Consider the following 26,937-nt stretch of genomic DNA (forward strand, 5'->3'; position numbering starts at 1 on the left):
TTTTATTCTTCAAACGATTCTGGTTTTTTTGTTCTTCTTTTCCCTTTTATTTTATTGCTTCATACCGATTTTCCTTCTCGGGTTTCACTTCGCAAAAGGGGTTGAATTTATTTTAACGCTTCTATTATTGATTTCGTACGGATGCAGCCAATTGTTCTTCAATTATGACAACCGTACACCACAGCGATTGTAATGCGTAATGATGAACGGTGCGCGCTGGGTAATTTTACACATTTTTTTCACACCGTTAAATAATGAATAGCGAAGCGATTAATGTCAAAGCTTTTCATTTTATCGCATCAAAAGGTTTCCCGTGCGTTACGGGTAATGACATAAACTGATTATTTAGTCTGCTAAAAACGAGGTCATGTAAGGGTTCAGATTTAGCTACTTACAACTTAGTTATGATAGACATCTAAGAACGATTTCAATCGGTTTAAAATATTTAATTACAGTGCTGTAATTTATTTCTCTTTTTCCTTGCTACATAATCACATTAAACAAAAAACTATACAAAAAAAAAAATAATTCAAAATTCTAGGCTTATTAACAGTTGAAATTAAAGTGATCCCAACTATAAATTTTATTTTAATTATGTCCCAAAACTTAGCATAGAATTTAATCATAACTTCATTACTTTGTATGCTAAACTGAAGAAAAATATGATTCTGATGTCTTTATTCCTATGAAATGCTTTCTAATAATAGAAAACATTGAGAATTAGTTTTAAAAATCTATATTTAAATGAGAATTAGATAATAAATAATATAAATAGTCTAATAGTTTTAAATTTGAATAAAATATATATAAATTTCAATATGTCAAATAGTTGTCCCTAATAACGGCATAAAGAGTTTAATAAGAGCTTATCAAAACGTCAAAATGTCAAAATGTCAAAATGTGAAAATGAAATGTCAAGAGTCAAAATGAAAAATACATTAACGAAAATGTATGATTGAAAACTTCATTAATAAATAAGAATAATGTCCACATTAGAGATGTGCACACTGAGTAAGAGTGAGTGAGTAAGTTTAATCGTGCAAAGGAATTTATTATTTCAACTCAGGATAAGGAGTTTTTATGACTCTTTTACTTACTCCTTTACGTTTTTATTTATCCACTCTTTGTGCTGCCTAATAACTGACTCTTTTGCGTTTTTACTCACTCATTCTCTCTCTCTCTGTGCCGACTAATGAGTAACAATTTATATTCCCCAAAAATCCCAAAAAGAGTACCAAAACACTCACTCGCACTTATTGCGTGAGTTGAAAGGCAAAAGAATGAGTCATTAGTCGGCAGAGAGAGAGAGAGTAAAAACGCAAAAGAGTGAGTCAGTAGTCGGCAGAGAGAGAGAGAGTGAGTGAATGAGTACAAACGCAAAAGAGTGAGTCAGTAGTCGGCAGAGAAAGAGAGTGAGTGAGTAAAAACATCAAGGAGTAATTAAAGCACTAGCTTAGAGTAATATTTTTATGACTCACGAAAGAGTGTGTAAAAGATTCAAATCCTTACAATCACTCCTTCACTCTGTTTCAACTCTCTGAAAATAGTAAGTATTCTCAATTCTAGTCCACATGATGTATTTTTTTAAATTAAATTTCCTCTTTTTTTAAATACCAATTAAATATTAAATATTATTATTTGCATTTAATCTTAAATAAATATTAAATTATTATTGCATTATTAAAACCTAAAAAACTGCACATTAACGTACATTGTTTTGCCTTCCTTCTTATTTTCATAGGTCGAATCAACACTCATCGAATACCGTAACACTAATTGAGGTGGTGGAACAAAATTTTTAACTGCAAATAAAAGTCACACAAATTTGCACCATAAAAATATGCCTATTTTTTATATATACACCCATTATCAAAAACGATCCAATCAAAATTGGTAACATGCCGGTAACGGATGGTAGTTGAAAACAGGAACCAAAAAAAAAACAAAACCACCGCAACACTTGTTGCTAGTTGAAGCTTTACACGAACCAAAATTTTCCCAGCAAAAGTCCACCAAACCATCAAGCAAGCACGGGCAAACTAATCGCCTGCCGCCAATAATCAATCCCGGTGGGCACCCCGGGAGTTTCAGTGGTTTGAGTGAAGTGAAGAAAACAAAACAAAAACGGAATGTGCATCAACATGTCAGCGCTGTCGCATAAACTGTCGTTAAAATTGGTGTGGGAGGGGAAGGGGGGGAAGCGGGGAGTGGGAGATGTTTCCCACCTTTCGGGATGCAAGCGCGTGGCGAGCGCATAAAATCAAGAGGCACGCCACAGCATCCCTTTTTCACACAGCTGGCCCGGTGATCATTCGCTGTCCAGCACATCAAATTTCCGAAAAGACCCATAAAACCACCATCCACACACACACACACACACACACACACACATACACACTGAGTGACGGAAAATCGTGTCCCATAAAACGTAATTATGATATACCGCTCAACGCTTCGCAAGCCTCCAAATTCGAGAGTCGGAATCGATCTGCAGCCCTCGCTGAGATGTTGGCATTGGGGGGTGGTGATTTTTCCAACCAACCCCCGCGCCAGGGGCGGTTAGATGCCTGGTGACGAAACTCACCAAGTCACCGGGGATGAAAATCAACTTTATTGCCTCGTTATTACGATAATTCGTACCGTCCTTCTGGGTAGTTTCGGGTTCCTCACCCTCGATCCACCCTCCCTCCCACCCTCCACCCCCACCGTAATATACGCCAAAGTTTGAGAGGTCGTTCCGACTAGAACCAGCATTCACAATCACATAAAAATGTACGCAAATACAACAGAGAAAGAAAGAGAGAAAAAACACACAAAAGAAAGAGGAGAAGGGGGGGTGGGGGGCAGAGGAAAGGAAAAATGTCCCGCACATGCACATGCACGCGTGATACGGTGGAAAATGCGGCGAAATGGAAACTAAACATGGGGTAGCATCCTTAACAAAGCTCACTTTCCGTTCCGTGCTCGGTTTGCGATGAAAGTAAAATAATGTTCCCGTTGTGCTTTCACCACCACAGAAACATTTTTTCCGAAAGGGGGGGGGAGGGAAAAGTTTTTCGGGGGTTGGTTTCGCAGTTTAGCCGCAGCTAGTTAAAGCTAAAACTAGGACCAATGCTGCTTTCTACTGCTTTACCGTCTACCTCTGGCCCTCTCTTCACTTTCCTTCTTTCCTTTTTGGCTACTCTTAAAACAGTAAGTATGTGTGAGTGTGCATTTTTATTATCTTCTCCTTTTGTTGTTCTTAGGTTTCTGTTTCTTTGTATTTGCTTTTCTGCGTTTTGTTGTTTCTTTTTTTCTTATTTTATTTCCCCCTTCTCTCGTTCTCTTTCTCTCTCTCTATCAGTTATTTTTATTTCCTTTTATATTATCATTATTTTTCCGCTTGCACATTTCCGCTACATTCACACTGTACACTTATTTCGCTTCTTTTCCTCTCAAAAAAAAACACAGAAAACACTCACACACAACCATACACTAAATAAAGGAGCAATAAAGTTGTACTTACTCTATTCAACAGGATGCTCCTCATTTTATTTCATCCATGATCTTCCCGTAAGTTTTTTTTTCATCCCGGGGAGTTCATCCTATCAGTGTTGAAGCAGAATATGCTGCTACAAAACCGAATTCTTACGGAACAAATCCCGGCTGTGCGACACACTAGTCGCCTTTTTGGGGGGTTTTTTTTTTTGTTGGTGAATGAAGGTTGTGTCACGAGGGAATGGTGAGGAAAATGGAAGGAAAACGCGAGAAGGGAAATGCACAAATGGATAACAAGCGAAATGGCGAACCCGGCTACTTATTTCGCTTAACGTTTGCCGGGCATGTCTACCGTCTCGCCGACGAGCAAAGGGAAAACATCCCGAAACAAAAACTCCCTCCTGTCTCCTCCTACCCCCTCATCCAAACTCTCCCTCCCGCGGACGAAAGACATTCCGACAGAAATGACGCTTATGCGAGTACTTAAAGTGGAGAAAGCTCGCATAATACGATTGACTATTGTGGCACACTTCCGGAAGGATTTCGCTCATTGTGTCGCTTCCCTTGTCGGTTTTTCGGTTTTTGTGTTTTCTTGTTTCTCTCGTTGTGTTTGCCATGCCCTTCGTCTTTCGTCCTCGCTGGTGAAAGTTTTATTAATAACACTCGGGAAAAAGTATCTGCAAACGGGTACTCCTGCGCTAGATACGAGGCGAGCAATAGACGAGCACTTGCAGAGGTCACACCGGTTTGGCAACACTGGTGGCGACCCATTCGTACGCCCTGGGGAAAGGGGGGGGGGGGGGGGGGGTCTGTGTAGAAAATGAAACTATCCTCCGCGTAAGCTCAATTATCACAACCGGAACACATTTTCTCAACACTCAACATCAGAGCTCGTTCCAGAGTGGCGTGAGGCATCTGTTCCAGGATCTCGGTTCTTGGTGGATTCCTTTTTTTCCCCAAATACGATCAACCCAATTATGATCGTTCTGCTGGCGGATTTTAATGTTTTCAAGTGCTCTTCTCATACCGCCCCCCAAAAAAAAAGGGGGGGTGACGTCTCAATTTTAATTCACCCAAAACGAATACCCAACATTCCATGGGTGCTCTTGCTTCTTTGTTCGCATCTCTTACAAACGCACCATGTCTGTATTTATCCGCTATTAAAAAGAAGAAAGCCAACGAAAAAAGAAATCAGGCGCCCAACCAGGATGATCCGCATGTTTTATTTTTTTTTTTGGTGCCTTCTTCTTTTTTCCCCTGGCATTTGATTTGCACCGGACTTCAATCGACTCCAAAACTGCCATAAAAATAATAACCGGACTGGCAGTAAAATTATTAAAAATATTACCATAAACCTTGCAAATATTAAAAGCAACGCGTTAAACCCTCTCCTTCCTCCCCACCAAAAAAAAACCCCTTCCAACCACACCTCTTATTGGAGCACGGTTCTAGAATCGCACGGTATGGCGCTCGGTTTGTTTTTTCTCCTCAACTTCTTTATAGCATTCATAGCATGGTCACCAGCATGGTTGCGCTTCCCCGGCATTCGGCGAACAAAAAAAAAAGGATCGTAAATTATTATTTATGGTTAAAGATCTTATCAGCGGATTATTTCGATCGTTGCGCGCGCGCGTACACACACACACAAACACGCTACGGTTTGGCTCTATTTGTTTTGACTTTTGACAGCTGTTGGTGCGTGTGTTGTTGGTCCACTGCCCTGTCATAACTTTAATCTTTACGGCCGTCCTGGACGGGAAGATTCACCAAGCTCGGGCAGTGATTGGAGGTGTGTATGCGGTCCTGTCCGTGGCACGGTGGACATAAAGTTCGGAACTTGCCCGTTACACAAATACTACACTTGTTTACAGGTTTATTGGGAGCTGTCAAACACAAGCGCTAGGAGGATGATTGAATGTAGGCAATTAACGGCTTTTGCCGAAACTTTTCGTCGCATATTGGGTGCGTTATATGGCCGATCGTCTGAAGGAGAGTTAGAACAGTTTTAATTGAAGACACTAACCTTACTAATTTTAAGAAATGAAGAAACTTTAAATATAAGTATATTGGATGCTAAATCCCGAAGTCTCCACAAGTTCTCAGATCTGGAAAAGTGAAGTAAAGAACTCACATTTTGAAGTGTCATCTGTCAGAACTCTGCATACTCCACAAAACGAATATCTTCCAATGAGAATGTAATAACCAGTGCTTCTTTTTTAATCATAACCGAATACGAACTTTTACACAAGAAACTCTCCCGCATCTCCTCGGATCCGCATCGTAGTCTAGACTAGACTAGGCTTTACTACTTTCAAGAAATTAAGTAACTTTAAATGAAAGTAAACTGGATACTAAATTCCGAAGTATATCTCCACAAGTTCTCAGATCTGGACGTATGAGGTAAAGAACTCACATTTTGAAGTGTCATCTGTTAGAACTCTGCATACTCCACAAAACGAATATCTTACAATGAGAATGTAATAACCAGTGCTTCTTTTTTAATCATAACCGAATACGAACTTTTACACAAGAAACTCTCCCGCATCTCCTCGGATCCGCATCGTAGTCTAGACTAGACTAGGCTTTACTACTTTCAAGAAATTAAGTAACTTTAAATGAAAGTAAACTGGATACTAAATTCCGAAGTATATCTCCACAAGTTCTCAGATCTGGACGTATGAGGTAAAGAACTCATATATTGAAGTGTCATCTGTCAGAACTCTGCTTACTCCACAAAACGAATATCTTCCAATGAGAATGTAATAACCAGTGCTTCTTTTTTAATCATAACCGGATACGAACTTTTACACAAGAAACCCTCCAGCATCTAGACGGATCCGCATCGTAACAATCTTCAAAGTGAAGGAATCACATAAAACGTCCTAATTTATAGCATCCATCGGTTGAGTGGTCGATCGTGAAGCAGTTACGTGCTTATGCGCGTTGAGAAATATGACAAGTGCCCTCGAGTAACCGTGCTCCAATATTTCAAACCGATCTCCTTCACCGGATAACGGCGTCAGGTGTAGCTGCTTATACTACCTTTCCTGAGAAGCTCAAGAAAGCGTACATGCAATCTTCCCCAGTATGTGTGTGCGCGCGCGCGCACGTCTATGCTCGTGTGGCTGGATTTGCTGGTAACACCTGCCAACCAGTGCGCACACTAGGGAGTTGGGACGTAACGCAAGATAAGTCTTCGCCCCCCGGGCACGGTCCTTGGCCGGGCACGCGAACGCAGTACAAGAAACGGGTTGGAACGTAAAGCGTCCGTTAGACGTAAGGAGCTTTATTGCAAGCGAACGAAACAAGTTATCAAACAGCGGTAGATCGAACGCAGTGGAGGGCATCCAATTTTATATCTGTGTCTGTTATTTGGATGTTTTCCTTCACTTTTACGTATCTCATTAGGGCTTTGTTCTCAGTAGATCGGCTCGTTATTCCTGTTTATTTTTTTTTCTTCTGCCCCTCCCCATTTCTTGTAGCGTACACATTTATGGTCCATATTCAATTACTGGTTTATTACATTTGTTTCGTTTATTTGCATAGCTTTAAAGATCCGACCGGTTACCTAAACCCCGGCTGAAAACGATGGTTTTAAAATTCATCGTCTCATTTTACTCGCAGTTTGTATAATTGCACCCATTAACGATTAGTAGGCTCAATACCTCAATTAGTTAGTCCGTTAAAGTTTAAGTGCTGATTTAAAGCATTCGCACACCCTGTCGTACGATCGTCGGGCACGTCGGGCTTAGTGGATATTGTTGTGCAAATGTTTATGGATGTGTTTACCTTTCCCGAGGATTGATAAAAATTGGCAGCATCTGTTCGTGGAATTGCGGCGGGGGGTGATGGGGAGGTCTAATAATATTAACAGTCTTCACCAAGAACCCGCGCATTCGATCGATCCTCAATCTCGCGACACACGAGCCGGTCGCGCTGAATAAATTACGCACAGTTCCACTCCCTCCCTGTTTGACGAGCTTTTTTTTGCTTAATGCCTTATTCTCTTTGGACAAGATTTCTCTTCCCGCTGGGTCATTCGCCCTCCTCCCCCTTTTCGGATTTAAAGCTGGGTCTCCGGCTCATCGATTGCCATAGTTGGCAGCATATAGCAATAATGGTCAAACGGCGCTAAAAAACAAATATCCAACCTTCGTTAGCATCAGAAACGTTCCGACCTCCGATGCTCTGACGCCTGAGAAGCCTACGGCTTACAACCCCTGCTCCATACTCTGCTCCACACACGGCTGCTCCATCTCAACGTGTATTGCTTCGGGCAGGTCGTGTGTTTCGTGTTTCTTGGGGTTTTTTTTTTGTTGCTGTTCGCTTCAAACTTCAAGTTCCACTTACCCGAAGCACAAGAGCTCCAATAACATTAGTGCCTTTTCCGCCCACGCGCCACAAACGGACGCCTTGACCTAAACGGCGTGTGTGTGTAGCGCCTGCTTAACGCGCTGATTTGTGTTTCACCGTGTTTCGTGCGTTTCAGCAGCAAAGAAGATGAGGAAGAAGAAGAAAAAGAAGAAAGAAATCCAGCTGCCAAACACAACCGAAGCACCAGCAAAAATTGTCTTCAAGTTTTAACTCATTATTATACAAAACCGTGGCCGCGGTACTTCGTCTCCGGTCCCAGAAATGCCTGAACGCGATCGCTACGTAATCTTGACGTGATCGAGAGACTTCGGTAGAGTGTTGACGCGTTTTTCACCATTTCCAGTGCGATGGTTAACAACCCTCCCCACCCCCCTGAAAAGCAGATAACGCGTGAAACAACACAACAAAATCAAGGTCAAAAAGATGGAACCCTATCGTGGCCCCGCCGGGTTAGCCACACGACACCGTTAGCGTGTGGCTTCCCTTTTTGTCTGACCGGCTTGGCTGATAAAAAGCAATTTAGCTTCGAATTCTGAGCTGAACACGTTAATAATATTCGTACGATTGGTACACACACGCGGGGTGACACGCGCACACCGACCAAAAAAAAAACACCCCGTAGATTAAGGGCTTGGACATCACCGAATCACCACGAGATATTCACTCCAATTTTTATTGGAAACTAGATTGAGGTTAGGTTTTTTTTGTTGTTGTTGTCTCCTTTGTTTTGCCAAATAAATTTTTACGCTTCCACCGCCGCCCCGGGTTGAGGTTTATGAGAAACCGTTTACCGGTGTATCAGATCAGGTCTTCGCCCAGTGTCTTCGCCCAGCGTCTTCGCCCAGGAATTCAATTTTATCGCGACCAGCGGGAGGTGATCTATGGGTAAGCTAAAGAGCTGATGCTAACGAAGCCTACCCTTGTACCGGGAGTCGGGAGTCGAAACGCGGGTCTCTAACCGCGTTGGTCGTTTGGCAGCAAGGCATCTTCAGCTCGTGGGCGAATGCAGTGTTAGGCCACGCAGCCAAGTTCACCTTGGATGGTTAGATATATCGTAACCGAAAGAAGAAGATGAACAAAAAATAGACAAACGTGATCTATTTTGTCCGGAGATTATGCGCTAACCGAGGACGATTGTTTGCTGCCTGAAAGCTTTGGTCTACATGTTGAAGATTGTTTTATTTCTTCCTTCTTTTTGACCCGCTCCTCTCCTCCCACAGAGACTCTTCAAAACGACTGTTCGGTGGTGTCCGCCATGCGTCGCTGATTAGCATATGCGTCGTACTTAAATTTTCAGCACCCCTCCAATTTACAAGTGTGTATGCTCCGGTTTGTTCGCAAGCTAGCCTGTTGTTTAAAGCGATTAAAGCACACCGTTTCAACCAACCAAGGTTTGCCGACATTGTAGTGCGCGTTCTAACATAGTATTACAACGGTGGCCTTGGTGCATGATCCGGGCGCCTTCTTGACGGGTTTGTACGAGATTTTATGAGTGTAATAACAGCTTCTCTTCTGCGCGTATCGAGCAAAAGCATTCGTATTTGAGGAAAGAACAACACAAAGAAGAAATACACACGAAAAAAAATATATATCTAAAGAACATGAACACCAACCGCATCCGGAACCGCATCTGATTACCTGGGGTCTGGTGGTGCCTGAATTTGCCAATCATATGAGTAATAATATTTCGATTTTTGTGATGCCTCCAACACGAACACAAGGCAAATGGCAGTAAACTTATCTTTTATTGACGTTTTGCGTTTTGCAATTTCCATGTGGGACAGTCCCGTTTTTCCCACCCCCTATCCCCTGGTCGGAAAGAAAAGTCGACCCCGTCCGGGGCAATTAACTCGCATCTGTAAAAGGTCATTCGGGCGTTAGGCTCGTTAGTATTGGCAAACGGCCGTCATAAATTTATGCAAATTGGCACATTAAACAGTTCTACCAGTTCTGCTGCTTCTGTGCGTTGCCGCCACACGGACTGAAACACCCACACGGTTAAGGTAATGAATAAATAAGTTTGCATTAGGAATGTGTTAATCAGCGTTGACTCTTGCAGTTGCAGTTTAGTAATGAATTGCTACCATACTTCCCCCCTCCTCCCCCCCCCCCCCCCACACCCCACGGATGAATCTCCTTGAAAGGGTTGTATTCGTTTCTTACAACCTCCACAGACTCCTCCACACTGATGATCAGGTGATTTATTTAATGTCTTTTTTATATGACACTAAGAATGTTTCACCAGCAATCACCGCCAAGGTGAAATGCCGCAGAAATCTGTGCGTGAAAGGGCTAAATCAATCCAACAAAAAAAAAACCTCCCGCCACACACACACACACCCAAAAGCAGCCCCTAATAAGCTCTCAAAAACTCTTTCGTCTGACAACACTTCGATCGGTTTCCGATGCGATCAGGTTGGTTCAAATTTCGGTTGGCAGATTATGATGTTGGTTTTGAAGGTACCTTAATTGGACCACAACCGGCAGTTTTTTGATTGATTTTTTGGCTGGCCAGCTTAAGCCACCAGATTTACATTCCACGGTAGCTTACGGCTTATTGATCTCTTCCGTCTACGCAGCACCCGATTGACGGGAGCCCTTTCGATGAAGAAGAAAAAAAGCACACACACACACACACACAAGCACACAACAAGCGATCAATCAAGGGTGTGTGTATGTGTTGTAAAAGTTTTACATGCCCCATGCACCATTTGTATTTTCCATTGCGTTTTACAACTACTTCAGCCAATCAGATAGATTGAATTGGATACGGGGAACGAGTTAAGCTGCTTAAGCAGTGAAACGTTCGCATCGACAGTCAATCGATCGGTTGGTGCCGACCAATGAAACGTTCACATCCTGGGCGGTGGTATACATATCGAGCCGTTGACAGCCCTTTTGTGTGGTTGAGCCGGAAAAAAGCACCCTATATGCTTCCGGTTTCTATTGACTTTTGAGCATAGATATGTAGATAGGTCTAATTCTTTATAAGAAACTAGTCACCTTGATGGTAGATGGATAGAACACCAGAACTATAATTGTAGCTTCTCAATAGTCATCAAACATAACCTGCTATAAGCTAAATTAATATCTTCGTAGAACCCTTATACATCTTGAGATATCCTGAAGATATCCTTGAGGATATAACCTTTTCCAGAATTCCTGAGGACCCAATTCTGAAGTGCAATAAGTTTGCAGATCATAATTCTTACTAGTATTCTATTTATGTCAGTAGAACCCTGATTCTGAAACACCCAAGGAATTCTGAACTTCAATACCTTGGGAGAACATCATTATTATATCTCTCCTCAACTTTGTTGAGAACTATTGAGAATTATTGAGAAGTAAAGCATACTCATCCGTTTTATAATCATTATTCTATTCTAACTTAATTCTTTCCCTCCTGACTTGAGAAACTCATTCCGATGAGTTGAATATATTTCTTTGGAGCACTTTTAATAGGCGCAACTCAATATTTTACGTAGAAATAATATTAAAAATAATGTAGTATTTGAAGCAAGAAACGCTTTACTCCCTGTTAGACAATTCCCATAGATACAGGAGTGTCGAGATGAAGTGAGAGAGTTCCAGACATTTCTAGATTTTTTTTATATTGAAGTAGAAATTAGGATTTATTTATATAAATCCTTCTCAATTTCTAGAATTTGTTCAAAATGAAATTGTTTCTGTACATAAAACATTTCCCTACTGATACATTACAATCGAATTCATCATGCAAAAGTTTGAGAAAACTTCTACTCCGGGGGTTTGTCGCTACATGTAGCAATTTCCTCCAACCAAGTATAAGGTCTCTTTCGCAGCATAAGCAAACTACTAAAACCTTCCGCTGTGATAGATGGGGCACCAGGCAATCGTTCCGGCACAACGGCACAAAGAATACTCTCGGCAAAAAAAATGCCATAATCTAACCACTTGGACTAACATATCTACCAGAAATTGACTTCATTCAACTCACCTCGTGAATCAAAGTGCCAAAGCTTATATGGGCTGGGTGTCTGTGTGTGTGTGTGTAATGTTTGTGGAAACAATAACGAAATAGAGTCGCTCAGCTCGTAGCAGTGGCAGTGGCGTTACGTTATGTATTAATTTTCGAGTCCTGGTGAAATATTTTCTACACTGATATTATTTACCCTGCACCGTACCGTGACCATACTGGGAACATACAGCAGTTTGTCAAGGTACGTAAATGGAGCAGGATTTGTAGTTACTCTCTTTCTTTTTTTGGTTGTTGCCTCTCTCCCTTCTGTCGAATACTAGAGCTGGTGGAAAGCATTCCAGCCCGATGCTAGAATCCGGACGAACAGGCGGTAACAACCCTGTGCCAGCCCCAGGTACCCAGCATCACCAAGAAAGAAACGCCGTGAAGTGTGTGGATCTGTTCTCGAAAGCCAAACAGTGGCTATCGCAACCCACCGAAAAGGGGTTGCCGGGCACCGGGGGGCTAGGGTAAAATTTAAATGAATTAAATTCACCTGAAATTTGTATAATTGAATCCAGCAAGCACATGGCAGGGTAAAGCATTAATGGAGCATGCATACATGCGCACCGTAACGCCCTTTTTGCCTGGCAATAGTGTAGCATTCGGGCAGAAGGGCCAGAAAGGGGTCTCTCATCAGGTTGAACTTTTGTACCGTGTGTATACGAACCTTGGGAGCGTTTGGCACAACGTACCAGAGGCGCACGGTATTGCCAAAAGGTAAAGTGCATCGACTTGAGGAACACTTCCCATGCTTTCTATTTATCCCGGGAGATGTGAGTGTGTGAGTGTGTGCGTGTCTCGACGAGTGCGAGCGAGCGAAAGACCCAGAACACCGATGCAGCCGACACGCTTCGATGGTGGGTGTCACCAGTTCGGGGGTGCGGTATGTGTGTGTGTGTGTGCCCGGGGAGGGGCAAAAAAGGGGTTTTAGAGCATTATTTTCACAAGGTTAGATTATGGTTATACCTTTTTGATGAGGAAACACAAGCTCCCGCATTGCAGATGCAATTCAGCTTTGCATCTTTCACAAAAATCGTTCGACCTCGTCCCCACATCGCTGTGTTTCCTCCCACCCTCCCCCCCTCCCCTCCCTCCGGACCACATCTCGTTAAGATGCGTCTGTGCGGTGTTGTCCTTAGAGTTGGTGGTAGAGAGAAAAAGGGGGGGGTGGGGAAAGTTTTTCCTCCCCACCTTTTTCGAAACTTGGCGAAAAAGGTGAGCAGTCGAAGTTTGGCTGCGTTTTGTAAATCTTTTTTCTCTTTAGTTAAGGATTTCCAATGTGTGCGAGAGAGAGAGCGAGAGAGAGAAAGAGAGGGAAAGAAAGTTTTAAGGTACGTGTATGTGTATTTATGTTACCCTTCTGCTTGGATAGTTTTGCATGGCTTTCCGTCACTTTCTCGGAGCAACCCCCCCCCCCCCCCCCCCAAGTAACCCTTGCCTTACGGTGCAAAAGAAAAAAAACAGGATAATAGAATTTCGGCTCGAGCCGTGCGCTAGTAGCGTCTCACTTAAAATTGCATCCGAAAATGATGAAATTCAGAGATGTAGGAACGACCCACCAGAACCCCCCAGAAAAAGAGGGGAAAAAACGGGAAAAGAAGGAGAAGAAAAACAACAAGAAAACAATTCCCTCTCCATTTTGTTGTTGTTGCATACATACACATCCCGTACGCTATTGCGAACGTTCCTACGGGCTACCCGGATTTCCCCGGTACGGTTCAGAAATGGGGGCAATTTTCATCAATTGAAATACATCCTCCGGTTTTCGCTGCTTACCGGCGAGATGCACAATTGCACCTCCTCCCCGGAGGGAGGGAGGGGGGGGGAAGGAGAGATGCACAAAAACCAATCAGACTTTCCCCGAGATGGCGACACGGGACCACCGGCAGATAGGGCGGACGGACGGACTTCGCCGAAACGAGCACTTGGCACTTGTACCCAACGTTAGGCGTGCCGTATCTGCAACAACGACCTCCTCCTTTCTCCTTCTCCCATCTCCCCCACACCTCCTTTTTTTGAAGAGACCCTCAGATGGCACTACCGGGTCGCAACCACTCGAAACACTCCCCTCTTCCTTCGCCCCTCCTTCGGGAAAATCCAACACTCCCCAAGCTTACCGGGGGATGATTTGGAAAATTAAGAGTAATTTCCGTGCGGGGTACCCGAGAGGTTCTTTGATTACAACTAATTCACCTCAATGGAGATTAAGTATATCCTGCTGTACCGGGTTCTCCCCCCCCCCCCCCCCACCCCCGGGGTTAGACGAGAAGGTATCGAGGTGGCAGATTTTGTGACCATTTCTCTCACGACAGTGTACGGTAATTAAGCTTGCATCGCACGAACCGGTTTGGGGGTACAAGGTAAAGTAAGATGAAGCAATATAATAAAATCAAATGTGCAACTACAAAAGAATTGTGGCTGGCTCTAGCGTCGTGTCATCAGGCAGGCAGGCCGTTTGTGTCTATGTAGGGCAATCGTTGCACTCGAGAATCGAATTGGACATTATTCTAACTCATATCTTCGCTGCTCGCTTTAATCGTATTTAATTTAATCACAAGCTCAAAACCATCACGGCAAACCTTGAGGAGTTTGCCGTAATCTTCAAAGTCTCTTTCCTGTTCAAGAAATTGCTTTTGTTAATTTATTGAAAACAATTTTGTTTTCTATTCTTGAAGTTTAATCTTAATTGAGTCATTTAATAAATGTGGAAAAAAATTTAATCATAAAAAGATGACTTTTTTCTTTTTTTTATATCATCCGAATCTCCAAATATTGGAAGATCCAACGTTCGAATAAATAGCAGACGAAAATTGAAACAAATTAGAATTAAAGCTAGAACTCACCTTTATCGCTTCAAGCAAAGCAATAAGAGCGCCCCGAATACCTATCGAAATGTCAAGCTACATGCCTGAAACCACAAATTCATCACACGACAGTCCCAAGAAAGTTGCCGATTATTTGAAGAACAGTGAAGATGATTGAACGAACATTCAGCGAAATCTTCACTGGCAGCCTGTGTCACACCGTGCGGCTTGCAAAAACCAGCAAAAACATGGCGACAACTACAATCGCATTTCATCACTGGTGTGATCGGACCGTGAGGGAAGGAATTGCAAAATCTAAAACACAAACCAAGAGAGAAAGAAGGAAAGAAAAGATGACCAACGCACCGGAAATCTTATTTCACTGTGAGTGACTCGCGCGCGGATGGTAATGGACACATTACGAAGGTACAAGTAGCGAAACATTTCGTTGCTATTCCGAAAGCAGTCAAATTTACTGCCCTCCCCCACCCCCCCCCCCATCCTTTTCCCACGCAAAACCACATGGAAATGGATGCTGGATGGACAAATTATTGACAGAAGTATCTCCCATAGAGTTTTTTCTTCTGTTTTTGGAATGGACATTGGCGGGAAGAAAATAAAAAAAAAAGAACAGGCTTTCAAAACCAGATAGACGAACGATGGTTGTTACTGCATCCATCGTCCGGGTGTGAAGTGAAAATTGTTTGACAGTAACATTGACAGACAGATCCCATCTGTGGCGTCCACTGTGGCGCTCACAAGCCCAATGGTTGATTTGCTAAAAAGTGCGCCATTGAAGATGGTACCATACTTTGTTCTTCTCTCTCTCTCTCTCTCTCGCTCACCTCAAAATGAATAAGCTCACCGACTGTGTTTTAGCATTTACCATAAAAAGTGAAAAGAATATTAAGAAACGATGCAGCAAGACGACTTCCAGCAAAATGCGATTTTTGTTGTTGTTGTTGTTTTTTGTCTGTGTCGGTCATTGTTTTCCTCGGTAACATTCAGGGCAATGAAGTTTCGCCGGGTTTCATCAAGTCAAAGTATTTCATTTTCATCAGAAAATAATAATCAACATTTGTGTAAACTGTCCGGCTCTATTCGCGGCAACATTATGCCTTTGTTCTCGGTAACTTCTTACAGCATTGTTGCGAGGAAAGAGATTTGTTTATATATTCTTCTTATGGAAAAAAAATCTCATTCTTTTACGATTTCTCTAGATCAAGATAATATTCATTTGATTTTATTTGAAGAAAAAAAATGAATCCTTAAGAAAACGAGCAGCAATGAAATTATTATTACAGTAAAAAATGTGATTAATTAATTGATTTGTTGTTTGATTATTTTATTTACAGACTAAAGCGATGTTTGATTTAATTTATTTGATTAATTCGTTTATATATTTATTCATTCATTTATTAAACCATTTGTTTATTATTTTTTTATTTATTTATTCATCTATCTGTTTTATTATTTATTTATTTATTTATTTACTTATTTCTTTATTTATTACTTTAGTTATTTTTTCATTACTTACTTATTTTTTTATTCATTTATTTATTCATTTATTTATTTATTTAGTTATTAAGTTTTTTATTTATTTACTTATTTTTTTATTTATTTATTTATTTATTTATTCATTTATTGAATGATTGATTTATTCATTTATTGATTGATTGATTTATTTATTAATTAATTTATTTTCTTTTTTTATTCGTTTATTTATTTATATATTTGTATACATTATATTTATTTATTTTCCTTTTTTATTTCTATCTTTATTTCTATCTGTCATTGTTGCTTTTGAATTTAAATTCTTTTCGAGAGCATTTTATAATTGTTTCATGTTTATCTGGCGTATGTTTTGTTAGGGGAAAAATTCGAAGTTTTCCCTATTCATCGAAGAAAATCCAAAAGCAAAAAGCTAAGCTCGCGGTGAACGCAATGAACGAATCAAATCTCAAACACGCCAATTATCTCCCTACCCCCTCTCGTCCCTTGCCCTCTTCTATTTAACACCAAACCTTCCCAACATCTGTACAACCGATTTCACCAACCCTTATCGGTATTGGTTAAACCACCATCGACGATTCACACTACTTGCATGATTTGCTACGTGACTTTGCGACTTTTGCAACTTTTCCGCTTTTCCCAAACCGCATATTTGTACCTCGCCGCTTCTCATCCCTCCCTAGCTCCTTCCTTACCTCTCACTTGGGGTCTTGCTATCGCTCTCTCGCTCACGCACCACCCCTAAAGTTCGCAAGAAGGTACCGGCACAAGGATAAGCAATAAGCGCGCACGGATTCCTCGCAAGGGGTAAACGTTGGTAGAATGTGTAACGTGTAAATGTGCGATCGACACATGTTCTGATGGGTGTGCGCGCACGGTGGGAAAACCACTAATCTCTGCCATAGCCGAACGGCCGTGCCCGTGTTATTGATGGTGCGAGATGGTACACTTTTGCTGTGGTTGTATAGTTTTGCTGTGGCAGAACTAAAAGTAATTTAAAGATGGCGTAAACGTACTAGTGAAGTTATCCTTCCAGCAAGGATATGACGAAGGACGCAAAGACAATCAAAGAGATGGTAAAAAAATGAAAGCGAAGAAAAACCGGGGAAAAAAACATGTAGAAGGTCACCCGGAAGAAGAGTCGAGTTTGAGAGGGGGATGAAAACAACCCTGGAATGGGGCGGAAGGTGGAATAGAGGTGAACATAACACAGGACATAATTACTGTCACGCATGTCCACTGCAACATTCACTGGAATACGTCTTACCCAGCAATACTCACCCGAAAGGTTGCTTTTTCAATTGAAGTCCTTCATCTTTCCGCTCACGTTTTAATTACTCTCCAAGCATCTCCTGACCTTACCGAGCCGTTTGCTGTCACCCTTACACCTCCCCCCCCCCTCCCCCTCTCTCTCGTCTCTGACAGGTCTTGTCGGATTGTCGTCGTGTTCTGTTCGACTTAACTGCTATAATCATTTCGAGAGGCGAGCCAAGTTCGTACCAGGTACCGTTGGCCTGCGGTCACGACTAATGCCGCGCGCGCTCATTCACTCATTAGTCCGGCACGGCACGTTACTGATTCCATTCCTTTTTTCCCCTTTTCTCCGCTCTCATCCACCCCCTCCCTCACATCCCCCCCCCCCCCCCCCCGTTTACCCTCTCGCCAGCACAACAAAAAAAACTCTCCATCCTAACACTGGACTCTTCGGACTCGGCAGGCGGTGAAAATTTCATTTCCATCTTGCCGAGCATTTCTTTCGCCCCTTACCAGGGGAGGGGGGGGGGGGGGGGTTGGGGAAACATTTTCCGAGCCATTGATAGCCACGTACGTGAGGCTGAAAGCTGATTTTCCGTGTCGAAAAGAAACACGGGAGTTACCATGAATAGTTACCCCCTTTTTTCCTCTGCCTTCCAAACCCCTAACACGTTTTGGTTTTTTTCCTATCCTCTTCATCAACCAAGCAAAAAAAAACTAAACTCACGATGTCATCATAAGTTTCATTTAAATGCATTATCGCTCTACTTTTCCCCTTATTATTAATTTGCCAACGTTTGCACGTGCAAAAACAGGCCTTTCGGATGCTTAAATGTAGCTACTGTGTGATTCTAACCTTATCGTTCGGGCATAAAAGGGATGAGGGGAGGGGGGAGGGGTTTGGAAGGAAATTCGGCCTCTAGGAAAAAAAACCCCTACTGGTCTCAATGTTACCGATACGATGATGATGATGATGATGCGAATAGTACAGTGAAAAAGAGTAAACGGTGTACGTAGAACAACTCCACGTCAAATGGAAAAATCCTCCCTTCCTTTTCCATCCCTCGCTTTCCTTCCCACCCCCTCCTCCCGAAAAGAGCACAGGAGGGTCACAAACGGTGAATAATTGAAATATGACAAAAAGCCTCACGGAGTCCTGTGTGGTACTAGTTAGATGGGAAGGGGAAGGGGGAGGGAGGAAGGAGGGATGCAAGAGGGGGTGAGAGGTAGAAGCAAAACGGACCAATTGCCGGACGTGGGACTGAAAGGACAAGTTGCCCAAAGTAAAAGGACAATGGTATGGTGGTGGAGGGTAGGGAGTGGGGGGGAGGGGAGGGTGAGAGGGTGGAAGGAGAACGCGTGCGAAACCACCGTGGTCCGTGGGAAAAGGAAATAAACTTTCCCGGTTGCTTCATGTAGTATCATTATCGTTATTACTAGTTTTACTACCTTCAACTAGCAGTGTTGTTGTTTTTTTCTTTCTTCTTCTCTCTGCCTCCTCTATTGCCTATTTATTTCGGGACGGGACGTTCTTTATTCGAAGGAACGAAGGTGTACCATGAGATGTGGTACCCCGTGATGAGGATTCCGTTGCCCTTCGCTGCCCCCCCCCCCCCCCCCCCCCCCCCCCCCCGTTTGCTCAAAATTTTTGCGCACCATTCAAACCTGGTTCGTTCGGGGTTGTTTTGGGGTTGTAGTTGTTCATCGCTGAATCCAAACATGACCGGGCGAACCGGAAACCACAGGTTGCTCGCGCGCAACTCCATTGATGCTTCTCAACCGTTGATGTTTCCTTTATCCTTTACGTTTGAGGCTACAAATGTGAATGTGTGTTTGTCCGTGTGTGTGTGTGTTTATAATGTTTCTTTTACCCTTAGTTTCCTGGTTGCAAATCCGCTTCCTTTTTTTTTTTTCTTCTTTGGATGGAGAGGGAACCAAATTTTCGACAATCTCAAAAGCCATAGGAAGCTTGAACAATAGTGCATCCTTTCATAGGGGTTTTTTTGTGCTGATTTTCCCATACATCCCGCTGGCCTGGCGTCCAGTACTTATGTGTATCGTGGATAATGGGAACAAGTTCAACGCTATCGTTTCGAAACGAGTGTCCACCGTGTGTAGCGCGCGGTATGGAACGAGTAACAAGAAACCGCATAGACGAGTGCCTTTGGTAATAGTTTATTTTTTCTTTTTATTTTTGCATTATTTTATTCCACCCTCCTGACCCCTCTAAGCCCCCTCTGAGCCATTTTCGGGCCGTCTCGAATTTGGAATGTAGATTCTTAGTGCAGCTACAAACCACACATAGAACACACGGGCAAACCAAGCCAAACAAAGTTGGACAGTGATATGAATCGTTTCGATTTTGGACGTATAATTCGAAATTCAAAATTTTGTACATAATTTAAACGAGTTTATAGAGCATATAATTGAAGTTTATCTAAATTGCTAACATATGTTTTTATATTTTATGTCTTGATATAGACATTAGATTCAAATTTATCTAAATAACTGAATTAGATTTATCAACAGATAAACATAAAGGGATTGTTATCCGGAACGTATCTTAGACGGCCATTAAGAATTTTGTTCTACTCATATTTTATCTCTATTTTAAAAGAGAGATAAGTTTGATGAAGTTTAGTAGATAGTTTGGACCATGACGCGTGAAGACCGGTGGCTACTACAAAGTACAAAGTACTGGGCGTCTCCATTCCACTAAAGCGCCTTGCGGCAATTATGATCGCTATGTGAAACGTTTTCAAATTTATTTTTTTATAATTTATTATTATGAATTTTCTTGTATGTTTATTAATTTATTTTAACTAAAAAGAATTAATAATTAAAAGATTTTAAGTAATTTTTCATCAAACACTGGGCGTCTCCATTCCACTACAGCGCCTAGCGGCATTTATGATCGCTAGGTGAAACTTGTTGAATTACTACTATTAATAATTATTAATTATTTTATAATTCATTATTATAAATGCCTTTTATTGTTGACTAATTTATTTTAACTAAAAAGCAATTGTAATTAAAAAAAATAATTAAGTAATTTTTCATCAAATACTAGGCGTCTCCATTCCACTAAAGCGCCTTGTGACGTTCATGACCGTTATGTGAATTTTTTTTCAAATTTATCTTTTTTATACACATTTCACTGATTTTTTTCTACCAAAACAAAATAATAATTAAAATTTTAAAAAATATATGTTATTAAATATTACAACCTAACAAATAAAGTTTCCCCATAGTGCAATGTCACCGAGAAACGTTGATTGTTGCCCGGCTAACTTTGTACAAAATAAAAATATTAAAAACACACACACACACACATACACAAAGAGGTTACGGGCGTGCCAGTAATTCGCTGTAATTTTACATTGCACCGTGCGCATAAAGGCAATAAGTTAATTTGCATATGAAAAGGGCTACTTTAAACTACTTTTCATCTGAACATTAAAACTATAAGGTGGGGGGGGGGGGGGAGGGAACGGTAGTGAGGGTAGGGGGGATGGAGTCGAGGTGAAAAAACTGGAACAAACTGGACATTCGGGGTACAGCATGCAGTGAACGATCTGTGGTCAAATAAGCTGCTCGTTGAGCTGCTACCGTGAGGTGTGTTTTTATAGCAAAAGCCAAAGTTGAAGCAACAAAGCCAATGAAGTGGGGTGGGGGAAGGGGTACGGCTAGCCCACCTTCCCGCCCGTTTTACGAAGTTTGTGCATGATCCGGTCGGTTCACACACATACAAAAAAAGCTACCTTCAGCAGTATCCTTCACATCCATTTCGTGGTCCTTTTCGTTGTTTTTTTGTTTTTTTTTTGTTGCTAAAACCCCCGGCTAAAAACCTTCCCAATCCTTTCCAAACGTTCCCAGGAAACCGTACAATAACGCACTCATTCGTTATTAATCCATTTTTCCTAGAACTCATTCACAGTGTCCTTTCAAGGGCAGCTCCGAAGCGCATTTTCCTTACCAGTTATGTGCGGTCTCTAATCTGTATTAGTATGTGTGTGTGTGAGTGTGTGTGTGATTATGGATCCCCTTTCCTTATTTTATGTTCACATAAACACACATACACGGTAGTATAGTCACATAAAAATGAAAACGCTTGTGCCCCTGGAACGCTTTTTCAGTAGAAGAAACACACAAAAAATCTTTATACAAACTCAACTTTCTACCCAATGGTGGATGAAGGGAAGGGGAAGGAATTTAGGGGTAGGAAGGACAGAGACTAAGCCCTACTTCCCTGCGGTGTCCTCACGGTCGCTAGTCATTTTCCTTCCACACACAAATATATATATATATACACCCGACACGACCTGCTGCTAGAGCTTTATAGCGTAATAAGTAAATTAAAAAGTAATTGAACAGCAACATCTGCTTTCGGGTTGGACATCCTTAGGGCAATACCGTACCAAAAAAAAAACCGAAGCTCGCTTCCAAGAAGCGAAAACTTACGGGAAGGAGAAGGCAAAAAAGGCACGCGCCTTAAACAGAGGCAGAGCGGCAAAGGCGAAGGATGGAGAGAGAAAAAAACTTTTTACATCCCTTCCGTGGCGCAACTTCACATCCAACGCGATCGGCTTGATATGCTCAATCTGTGTGGATGGCGGACGTTGGAAGACCCCCAAAATAGAGAGGTTTTGTAACCTTAATGTTTATGCGAGAGAAAGATGATGTTTTTTTGTTGTTGTTGTTGTTTTCTTTGTTGCTTCGGCCTGCAGTTCGTTAATCCTTCGCCTATGTATTGGTATACCCATCACACCTTCGTTGGATCATTCCGGTCGATCGGTTCATTGCACGTGCGAGTGCTTTTTAAAGGTAACCGCAAAGTTTTCCTATGGCTACTAAAAACTAGAAAGTCGGGAATAAATATTTTTTTCCCATTTATTCTTTTTTTTGTTTTCATTTATTTTTAATCTACTTTACATAGTATAACTACTCCATAAAACTTTATAAAATTAATATTTGTTTTTCTTTTCTTTTTTTCAAAATTATTCACTATTTCTCTGGTATGATTTAAAAATCTGTTTTACGGTTTTATCTATCTACTTTTCCCTACTTTTTTTTATTTTCATTATTTTTTTATCTACTGAATAAAGTTTAACTACTACAAAAAACTTCCTAAAATTGATATTTGTTTTTTTTTCAAATTTATTGACTATTTCTCCGATATGATTTAAAAACCTGTTTTACGGTTTTGTCTGTATATTTTTCCTATTTTTTCGTTTTCTTGTTTGCATTTGTTTTTTTATCTACGGAATATAGTTTAACTACTCAATGAAACTTTATAAAATTATTATTTGTTTTTCTTTTTTATTTCAAAGTTATTCACTATTTCGCTGGTATAATTAAATAATCTGTTTTACGGTTTTATCGATATATTTTTCCCTACTTTTTCTTTTTCTGTGTTCATTTTTTTTCTATCTACTTAATATAGTTTAACTATTACAAAAAACTTCATAAAATTGTTATTTGTTTTTTTTTCAAAGTTATTCACTATTTCTCTGGTATGATTTAAAAACCTGTTTTACGGTTATATCTATTTTTAGTGAAAGAATGCATACATAATCGAACGGTTTTGCGGGTACGTGCACTTATCAGCATAAATCATTGTGATGTGAAACGCAAAACAAAACAAAGCGGAAAAAAATAATAACGACTCCTCGCGACAAATTGAATGCTTCAGAATGGGGCCAAATATTGCTATCGGCAGCAACAACAACAGCAAAAAAAAATATGGATACATAATACTGAAACAAAAAGTTGTGATAAATTACTCATTGCGCTCCGGTCATTGCAATTCTGATACAAAATAGAAGGGGGGAAAAAATTAAAATAAAATTAAAATAAAACGCATCCCGCTCGGTAAAGCCAAGAATTGGAACAGGGAGGCTAACACCCTCTTTTCCCTCCACACCAACCACCTTCTTCCCCCTATAATTCAAGCAACATCAGGGAAAAAAGAATTTTGCGCTCAATGTGACCAAGAGTTTTGGTGCAAAAAATGTTCTCCCATTTACCATTTTGCTCCACATCAATTTAAGTAAAAAAAACCTGATGAAATGGAAAATACCTGACCGTTTCGCTTCCCCTCTACCCAACGTTTGCTTGCTTTCCCTTCCGTCTAGTACTTACGTACGCGCTAGTGAACAAGACAAGCAAGAAAAGAGGGGGGTTGAGAGAGAGAGAGAGAGAGAGAAAAAAAGGAAATAGTAGTGTCACAAGAAAAAGCAAAACTTCTCAACCACACCGAACGAAGAAGGATGAATAGAAGTGAAATAAAATAAATTTCAAAATCACCCGGTGCCGAAGCTAAACAAAATATTTTCATTCAATTTTCCACCCCCTCCCCTCTTCTTTCCCCACCCCCTTCCTCACCCCACAGTGTCGGAAATGCCGATCCCCAAACCGCCGAGTTTCCGGTAAATTTAAATTGAACTTTTATCACCCAATCTCGAGCGCTCGGTGCTGCCGGTAAAGATTGAAACTAGATCCTTGCCAACTGGTTCCTTCCCTATCCGATCCCCCACCCCCTCGGCCCCCTTTTACCCTCCAACACTACCGACTAGTTTTGATTTTACCTACCGTTGGGGGTTTTCCCTTCAAGTGAGAAAGAAAAAAATTGCGTTCACCAACGGTAAAGAAGAATCTCAAGTGATGCTTTCGCTTGTATTTTACCTTTCTTCAAATTATTTCACGAATGCGTAAAGAAATAAGAAATGAAAGGGGAAGAGGAAGGAGGGCGTTGGGGGAGAAAAAACTATTTTATTATTCTTTTCATTTTATACCCCTTTCCAGGCGAATACTTTTTTTTTTGCACGGAGAAACTCGGTGAAGCAAATCAAGATATTTGCCACCACCTGGCCCTTTTAGGGGGTCGGGGGTTTTGAAGGACCAAACATTAGGCATAGTAATTGCAAAAAGCCGTACTATTCTTTAAAGGAAACTGCGCCACATCGTATCATTCCTTCTATTTTGCTAAGCTTATCTGCGAAGCAGATAGTTAATTGTTATCGGAATTAATTTTAAAATATCTTACCTTTGGTAATTCTCGCCTTTTTTATTTTGCTAAGCTTATCTGCGAAGCAGATAGTTAATTGTTATCGGAATTAATTTTAAAATATCTTACCTTTGGTAATTCTCGCCTTTTGAAATTCCTTGGAAATTTGGTGATCTGAAAAGAAAGATTTGAATTATAGATTAGTGAAACAAAATATTTGAAGAGAAGTATTTCTAAATTGAGCTCATTTCAAACATTAATCTCTGAGGTCCTTAGTGTATTTACCAATAAATTCATAAAGTATGTTCACAGCTACTAGTTACTCCAAACTTGAGAGATCTAGAGATAACTTGGCACTTGCTATAATATTGGAAAACATAGACAAGAACATAGTATTTGCATTATTTCTTGGAAAATTCTTGGAAAATTTTGTTACTTATAAGATTGTTGAGATCTAGGAACAGTCATCCACGATAAAATGGAAGCAAAATCGAGGAGTCTTTACTAATCATAAGATATTAGACTACTCTTTGAAGAAGATATTTTCTTTGTGGATACTGACATACGTACTATAAAGACTAAATCACTCATTAAACTGGAGGAATCCTACTCCAATATTTCTATCTTAATATGAGTTTTTTTTCTGACAGTCTAGTTTTCGGAATTGTTGGTCCAAAGCTCCAAATCTCATTCTGAGGATTCTGAAGGGTTCTAGGTGTAACTCTTGGAAGTCCTGATGTCTTTAAACCGAAGATCCAAATATTACTATTTCTGAATGCTAAAGAACTCGCTCTCAAGTGACTCCTTCTCAACAATCTGAAGTATCTCAAAACTTTTTGAATAATTCTTCTTCAACTACTCAAAGTTGTTAATCGGGACAAGTTCACAAAGCTCATCTATCATGTTGATATCACCATTATACACTGGAACATTTGTTCGTGGACAAGTTTTGCCACTATTAGTGCATCTGAGAAAGTATTTTATCTCTCTCACACACTTTTTTTTGGTCTATTTTGCGTATTACTTTAGTGTCTGGTTAAATTTGAACCATTCTGAATGTCAGCTTAATCATATACGCGCAAAAGAAAAGAAACCCCAAAGCCATTCCAGAATAACTGAGGCTTTGACACTTTTGACACGCGCTATTGTATTTCGTATGGCTCTCCGAGGCCTGCCGAGGGCTGAAATGGTTGTTTAGCCATAATTAGTTGCTCTAAATTTCAGTTATCAATGAGTGCTTACGGGTCAAATGGTAATAGGATACTCAATGAGCATTTTGGATGCGAAACACGCCAAACACATCGCACGGGCGGTTACCTCGCCCTCCCTTCCGAGCGCATGGAAAGCGTAAACAACTGCTCAGACAACTTCACGAGACGGTCTGGGGAGTTTCCGCAATGCGGAAGTAGTTTGGTGTTGGTTGAAACTTTTACCTCCTGGACGTCCGTGCGACAGTCAAGGCTTGACAAGCCGGCCTACTGACATGTAGTGGCGCCCCAACTTCAAATCAGTGGGGTTACCTTCTCGCTCTGGATGTTCTAAGTTGTTGGGTCTTTAAAAAAACACACACACACACGTACAAGAAATTTGGGGCCTGTCACAGTGTGAGATGGAATTGGGGGGGAAAACAGCAAAAAAACAAAAAAATCTTTACTACCAAGTAGTAAAAAGCAATAATGTATATATAATTTCCAGGACGTGGATCTCTCCACAATTCTACGTCTAAGTCCTTTCAAGCCTCTTATTCTTATGCTTTCCTTACCTCCCCAAAACCGTTAGTTTCTGCTTTTTTTCCATTACGATACGACAATTCACAGCTGGAGTAGGAAAAAAAACACTAAACCAAGAAGCAAATGTAAGGTGAGACACAATTTATATGACGCTCTATCGTAAGGCCCACCGGTAAATCGTGACAAGTAGTCCTCCATTCAGAAAATACGCACGGAATCGGAAGAGCTGGCATGAAATTATGCACGAAATTAATTTGCACAAAACTTATGCAAAGCACCGTGCCCCATGCTGGGGCGGAGGAAGGCTACGATTGTGCCGCACGCAACGTTCGTCCCGGCCGGTACTACACAAAAGGTTGGGCTTTTGAAGAGGTTTTTGCCGTGTACCTCGAAGGAAATTGCCACCCAGGGGGTGGGTAACGGGGGAAACGGGGCGCAAACATTTCAAAGGTCAGTTACTAGGTGGTGGTGGTGGAGGGAGAGAGAAAGGGAGGTGTTTCCTATTCACCAGTTGTCCTCGAAACAGGTTACCTGGGTTTTTGTGCTGGCAGCACGGGGAGCTGAGTGAGTTCAAACTGTCTTTAAAAACTGTCAAAACTGCTGCAGAACGTGACGGGGGCCCACGGGGTGGTAAAGATCCAGAAAAGGGTAGGAGGGAGGAGAGGAGGGCCGTAACGATGCGAGATATTTTTACGTTACAGTTTCAAATCGTTTCCAGCGAAAGCGAGCGAGAGGTTGGCAGAGCAGGAAAGGATAAAGAACACGCCGGATACGCTTTAC

General features: G+C 41.3%; 1 protein-coding gene across 2 annotated transcripts in view; it reads right to left on the minus strand.

Annotated features, from left to right (window-relative positions):
• The window catches only part of LOC125766914 (uncharacterized), a 393,268-nt gene that overhangs the window by 208,652 nt on the left and 157,679 nt on the right, over positions 1 to 26,937 (minus strand). For both annotated transcript variants that reach the window (XR_007418706.1, XM_049433014.1), the window contains exon 3: positions 24,557 to 24,601. Coding sequence is in view for 1 of the 2 variants with exons in the window: in XM_049433014.1 (XP_049288971.1) it covers positions 24,557 to 24,601 (45 nt within the window). In the remaining variant the exon portion in view is untranslated. The remainder of the gene's footprint in view (positions 1 to 24,556; positions 24,602 to 26,937) is intronic.

The sequence above is a fragment of the Anopheles funestus genome, chromosome X (assembly GCF_943734845.2).
Source record: "Anopheles funestus chromosome X, idAnoFuneDA-416_04, whole genome shotgun sequence".
Lineage (NCBI taxonomy): Eukaryota > Metazoa > Arthropoda > Insecta > Diptera > Culicidae > Anopheles > Anopheles funestus.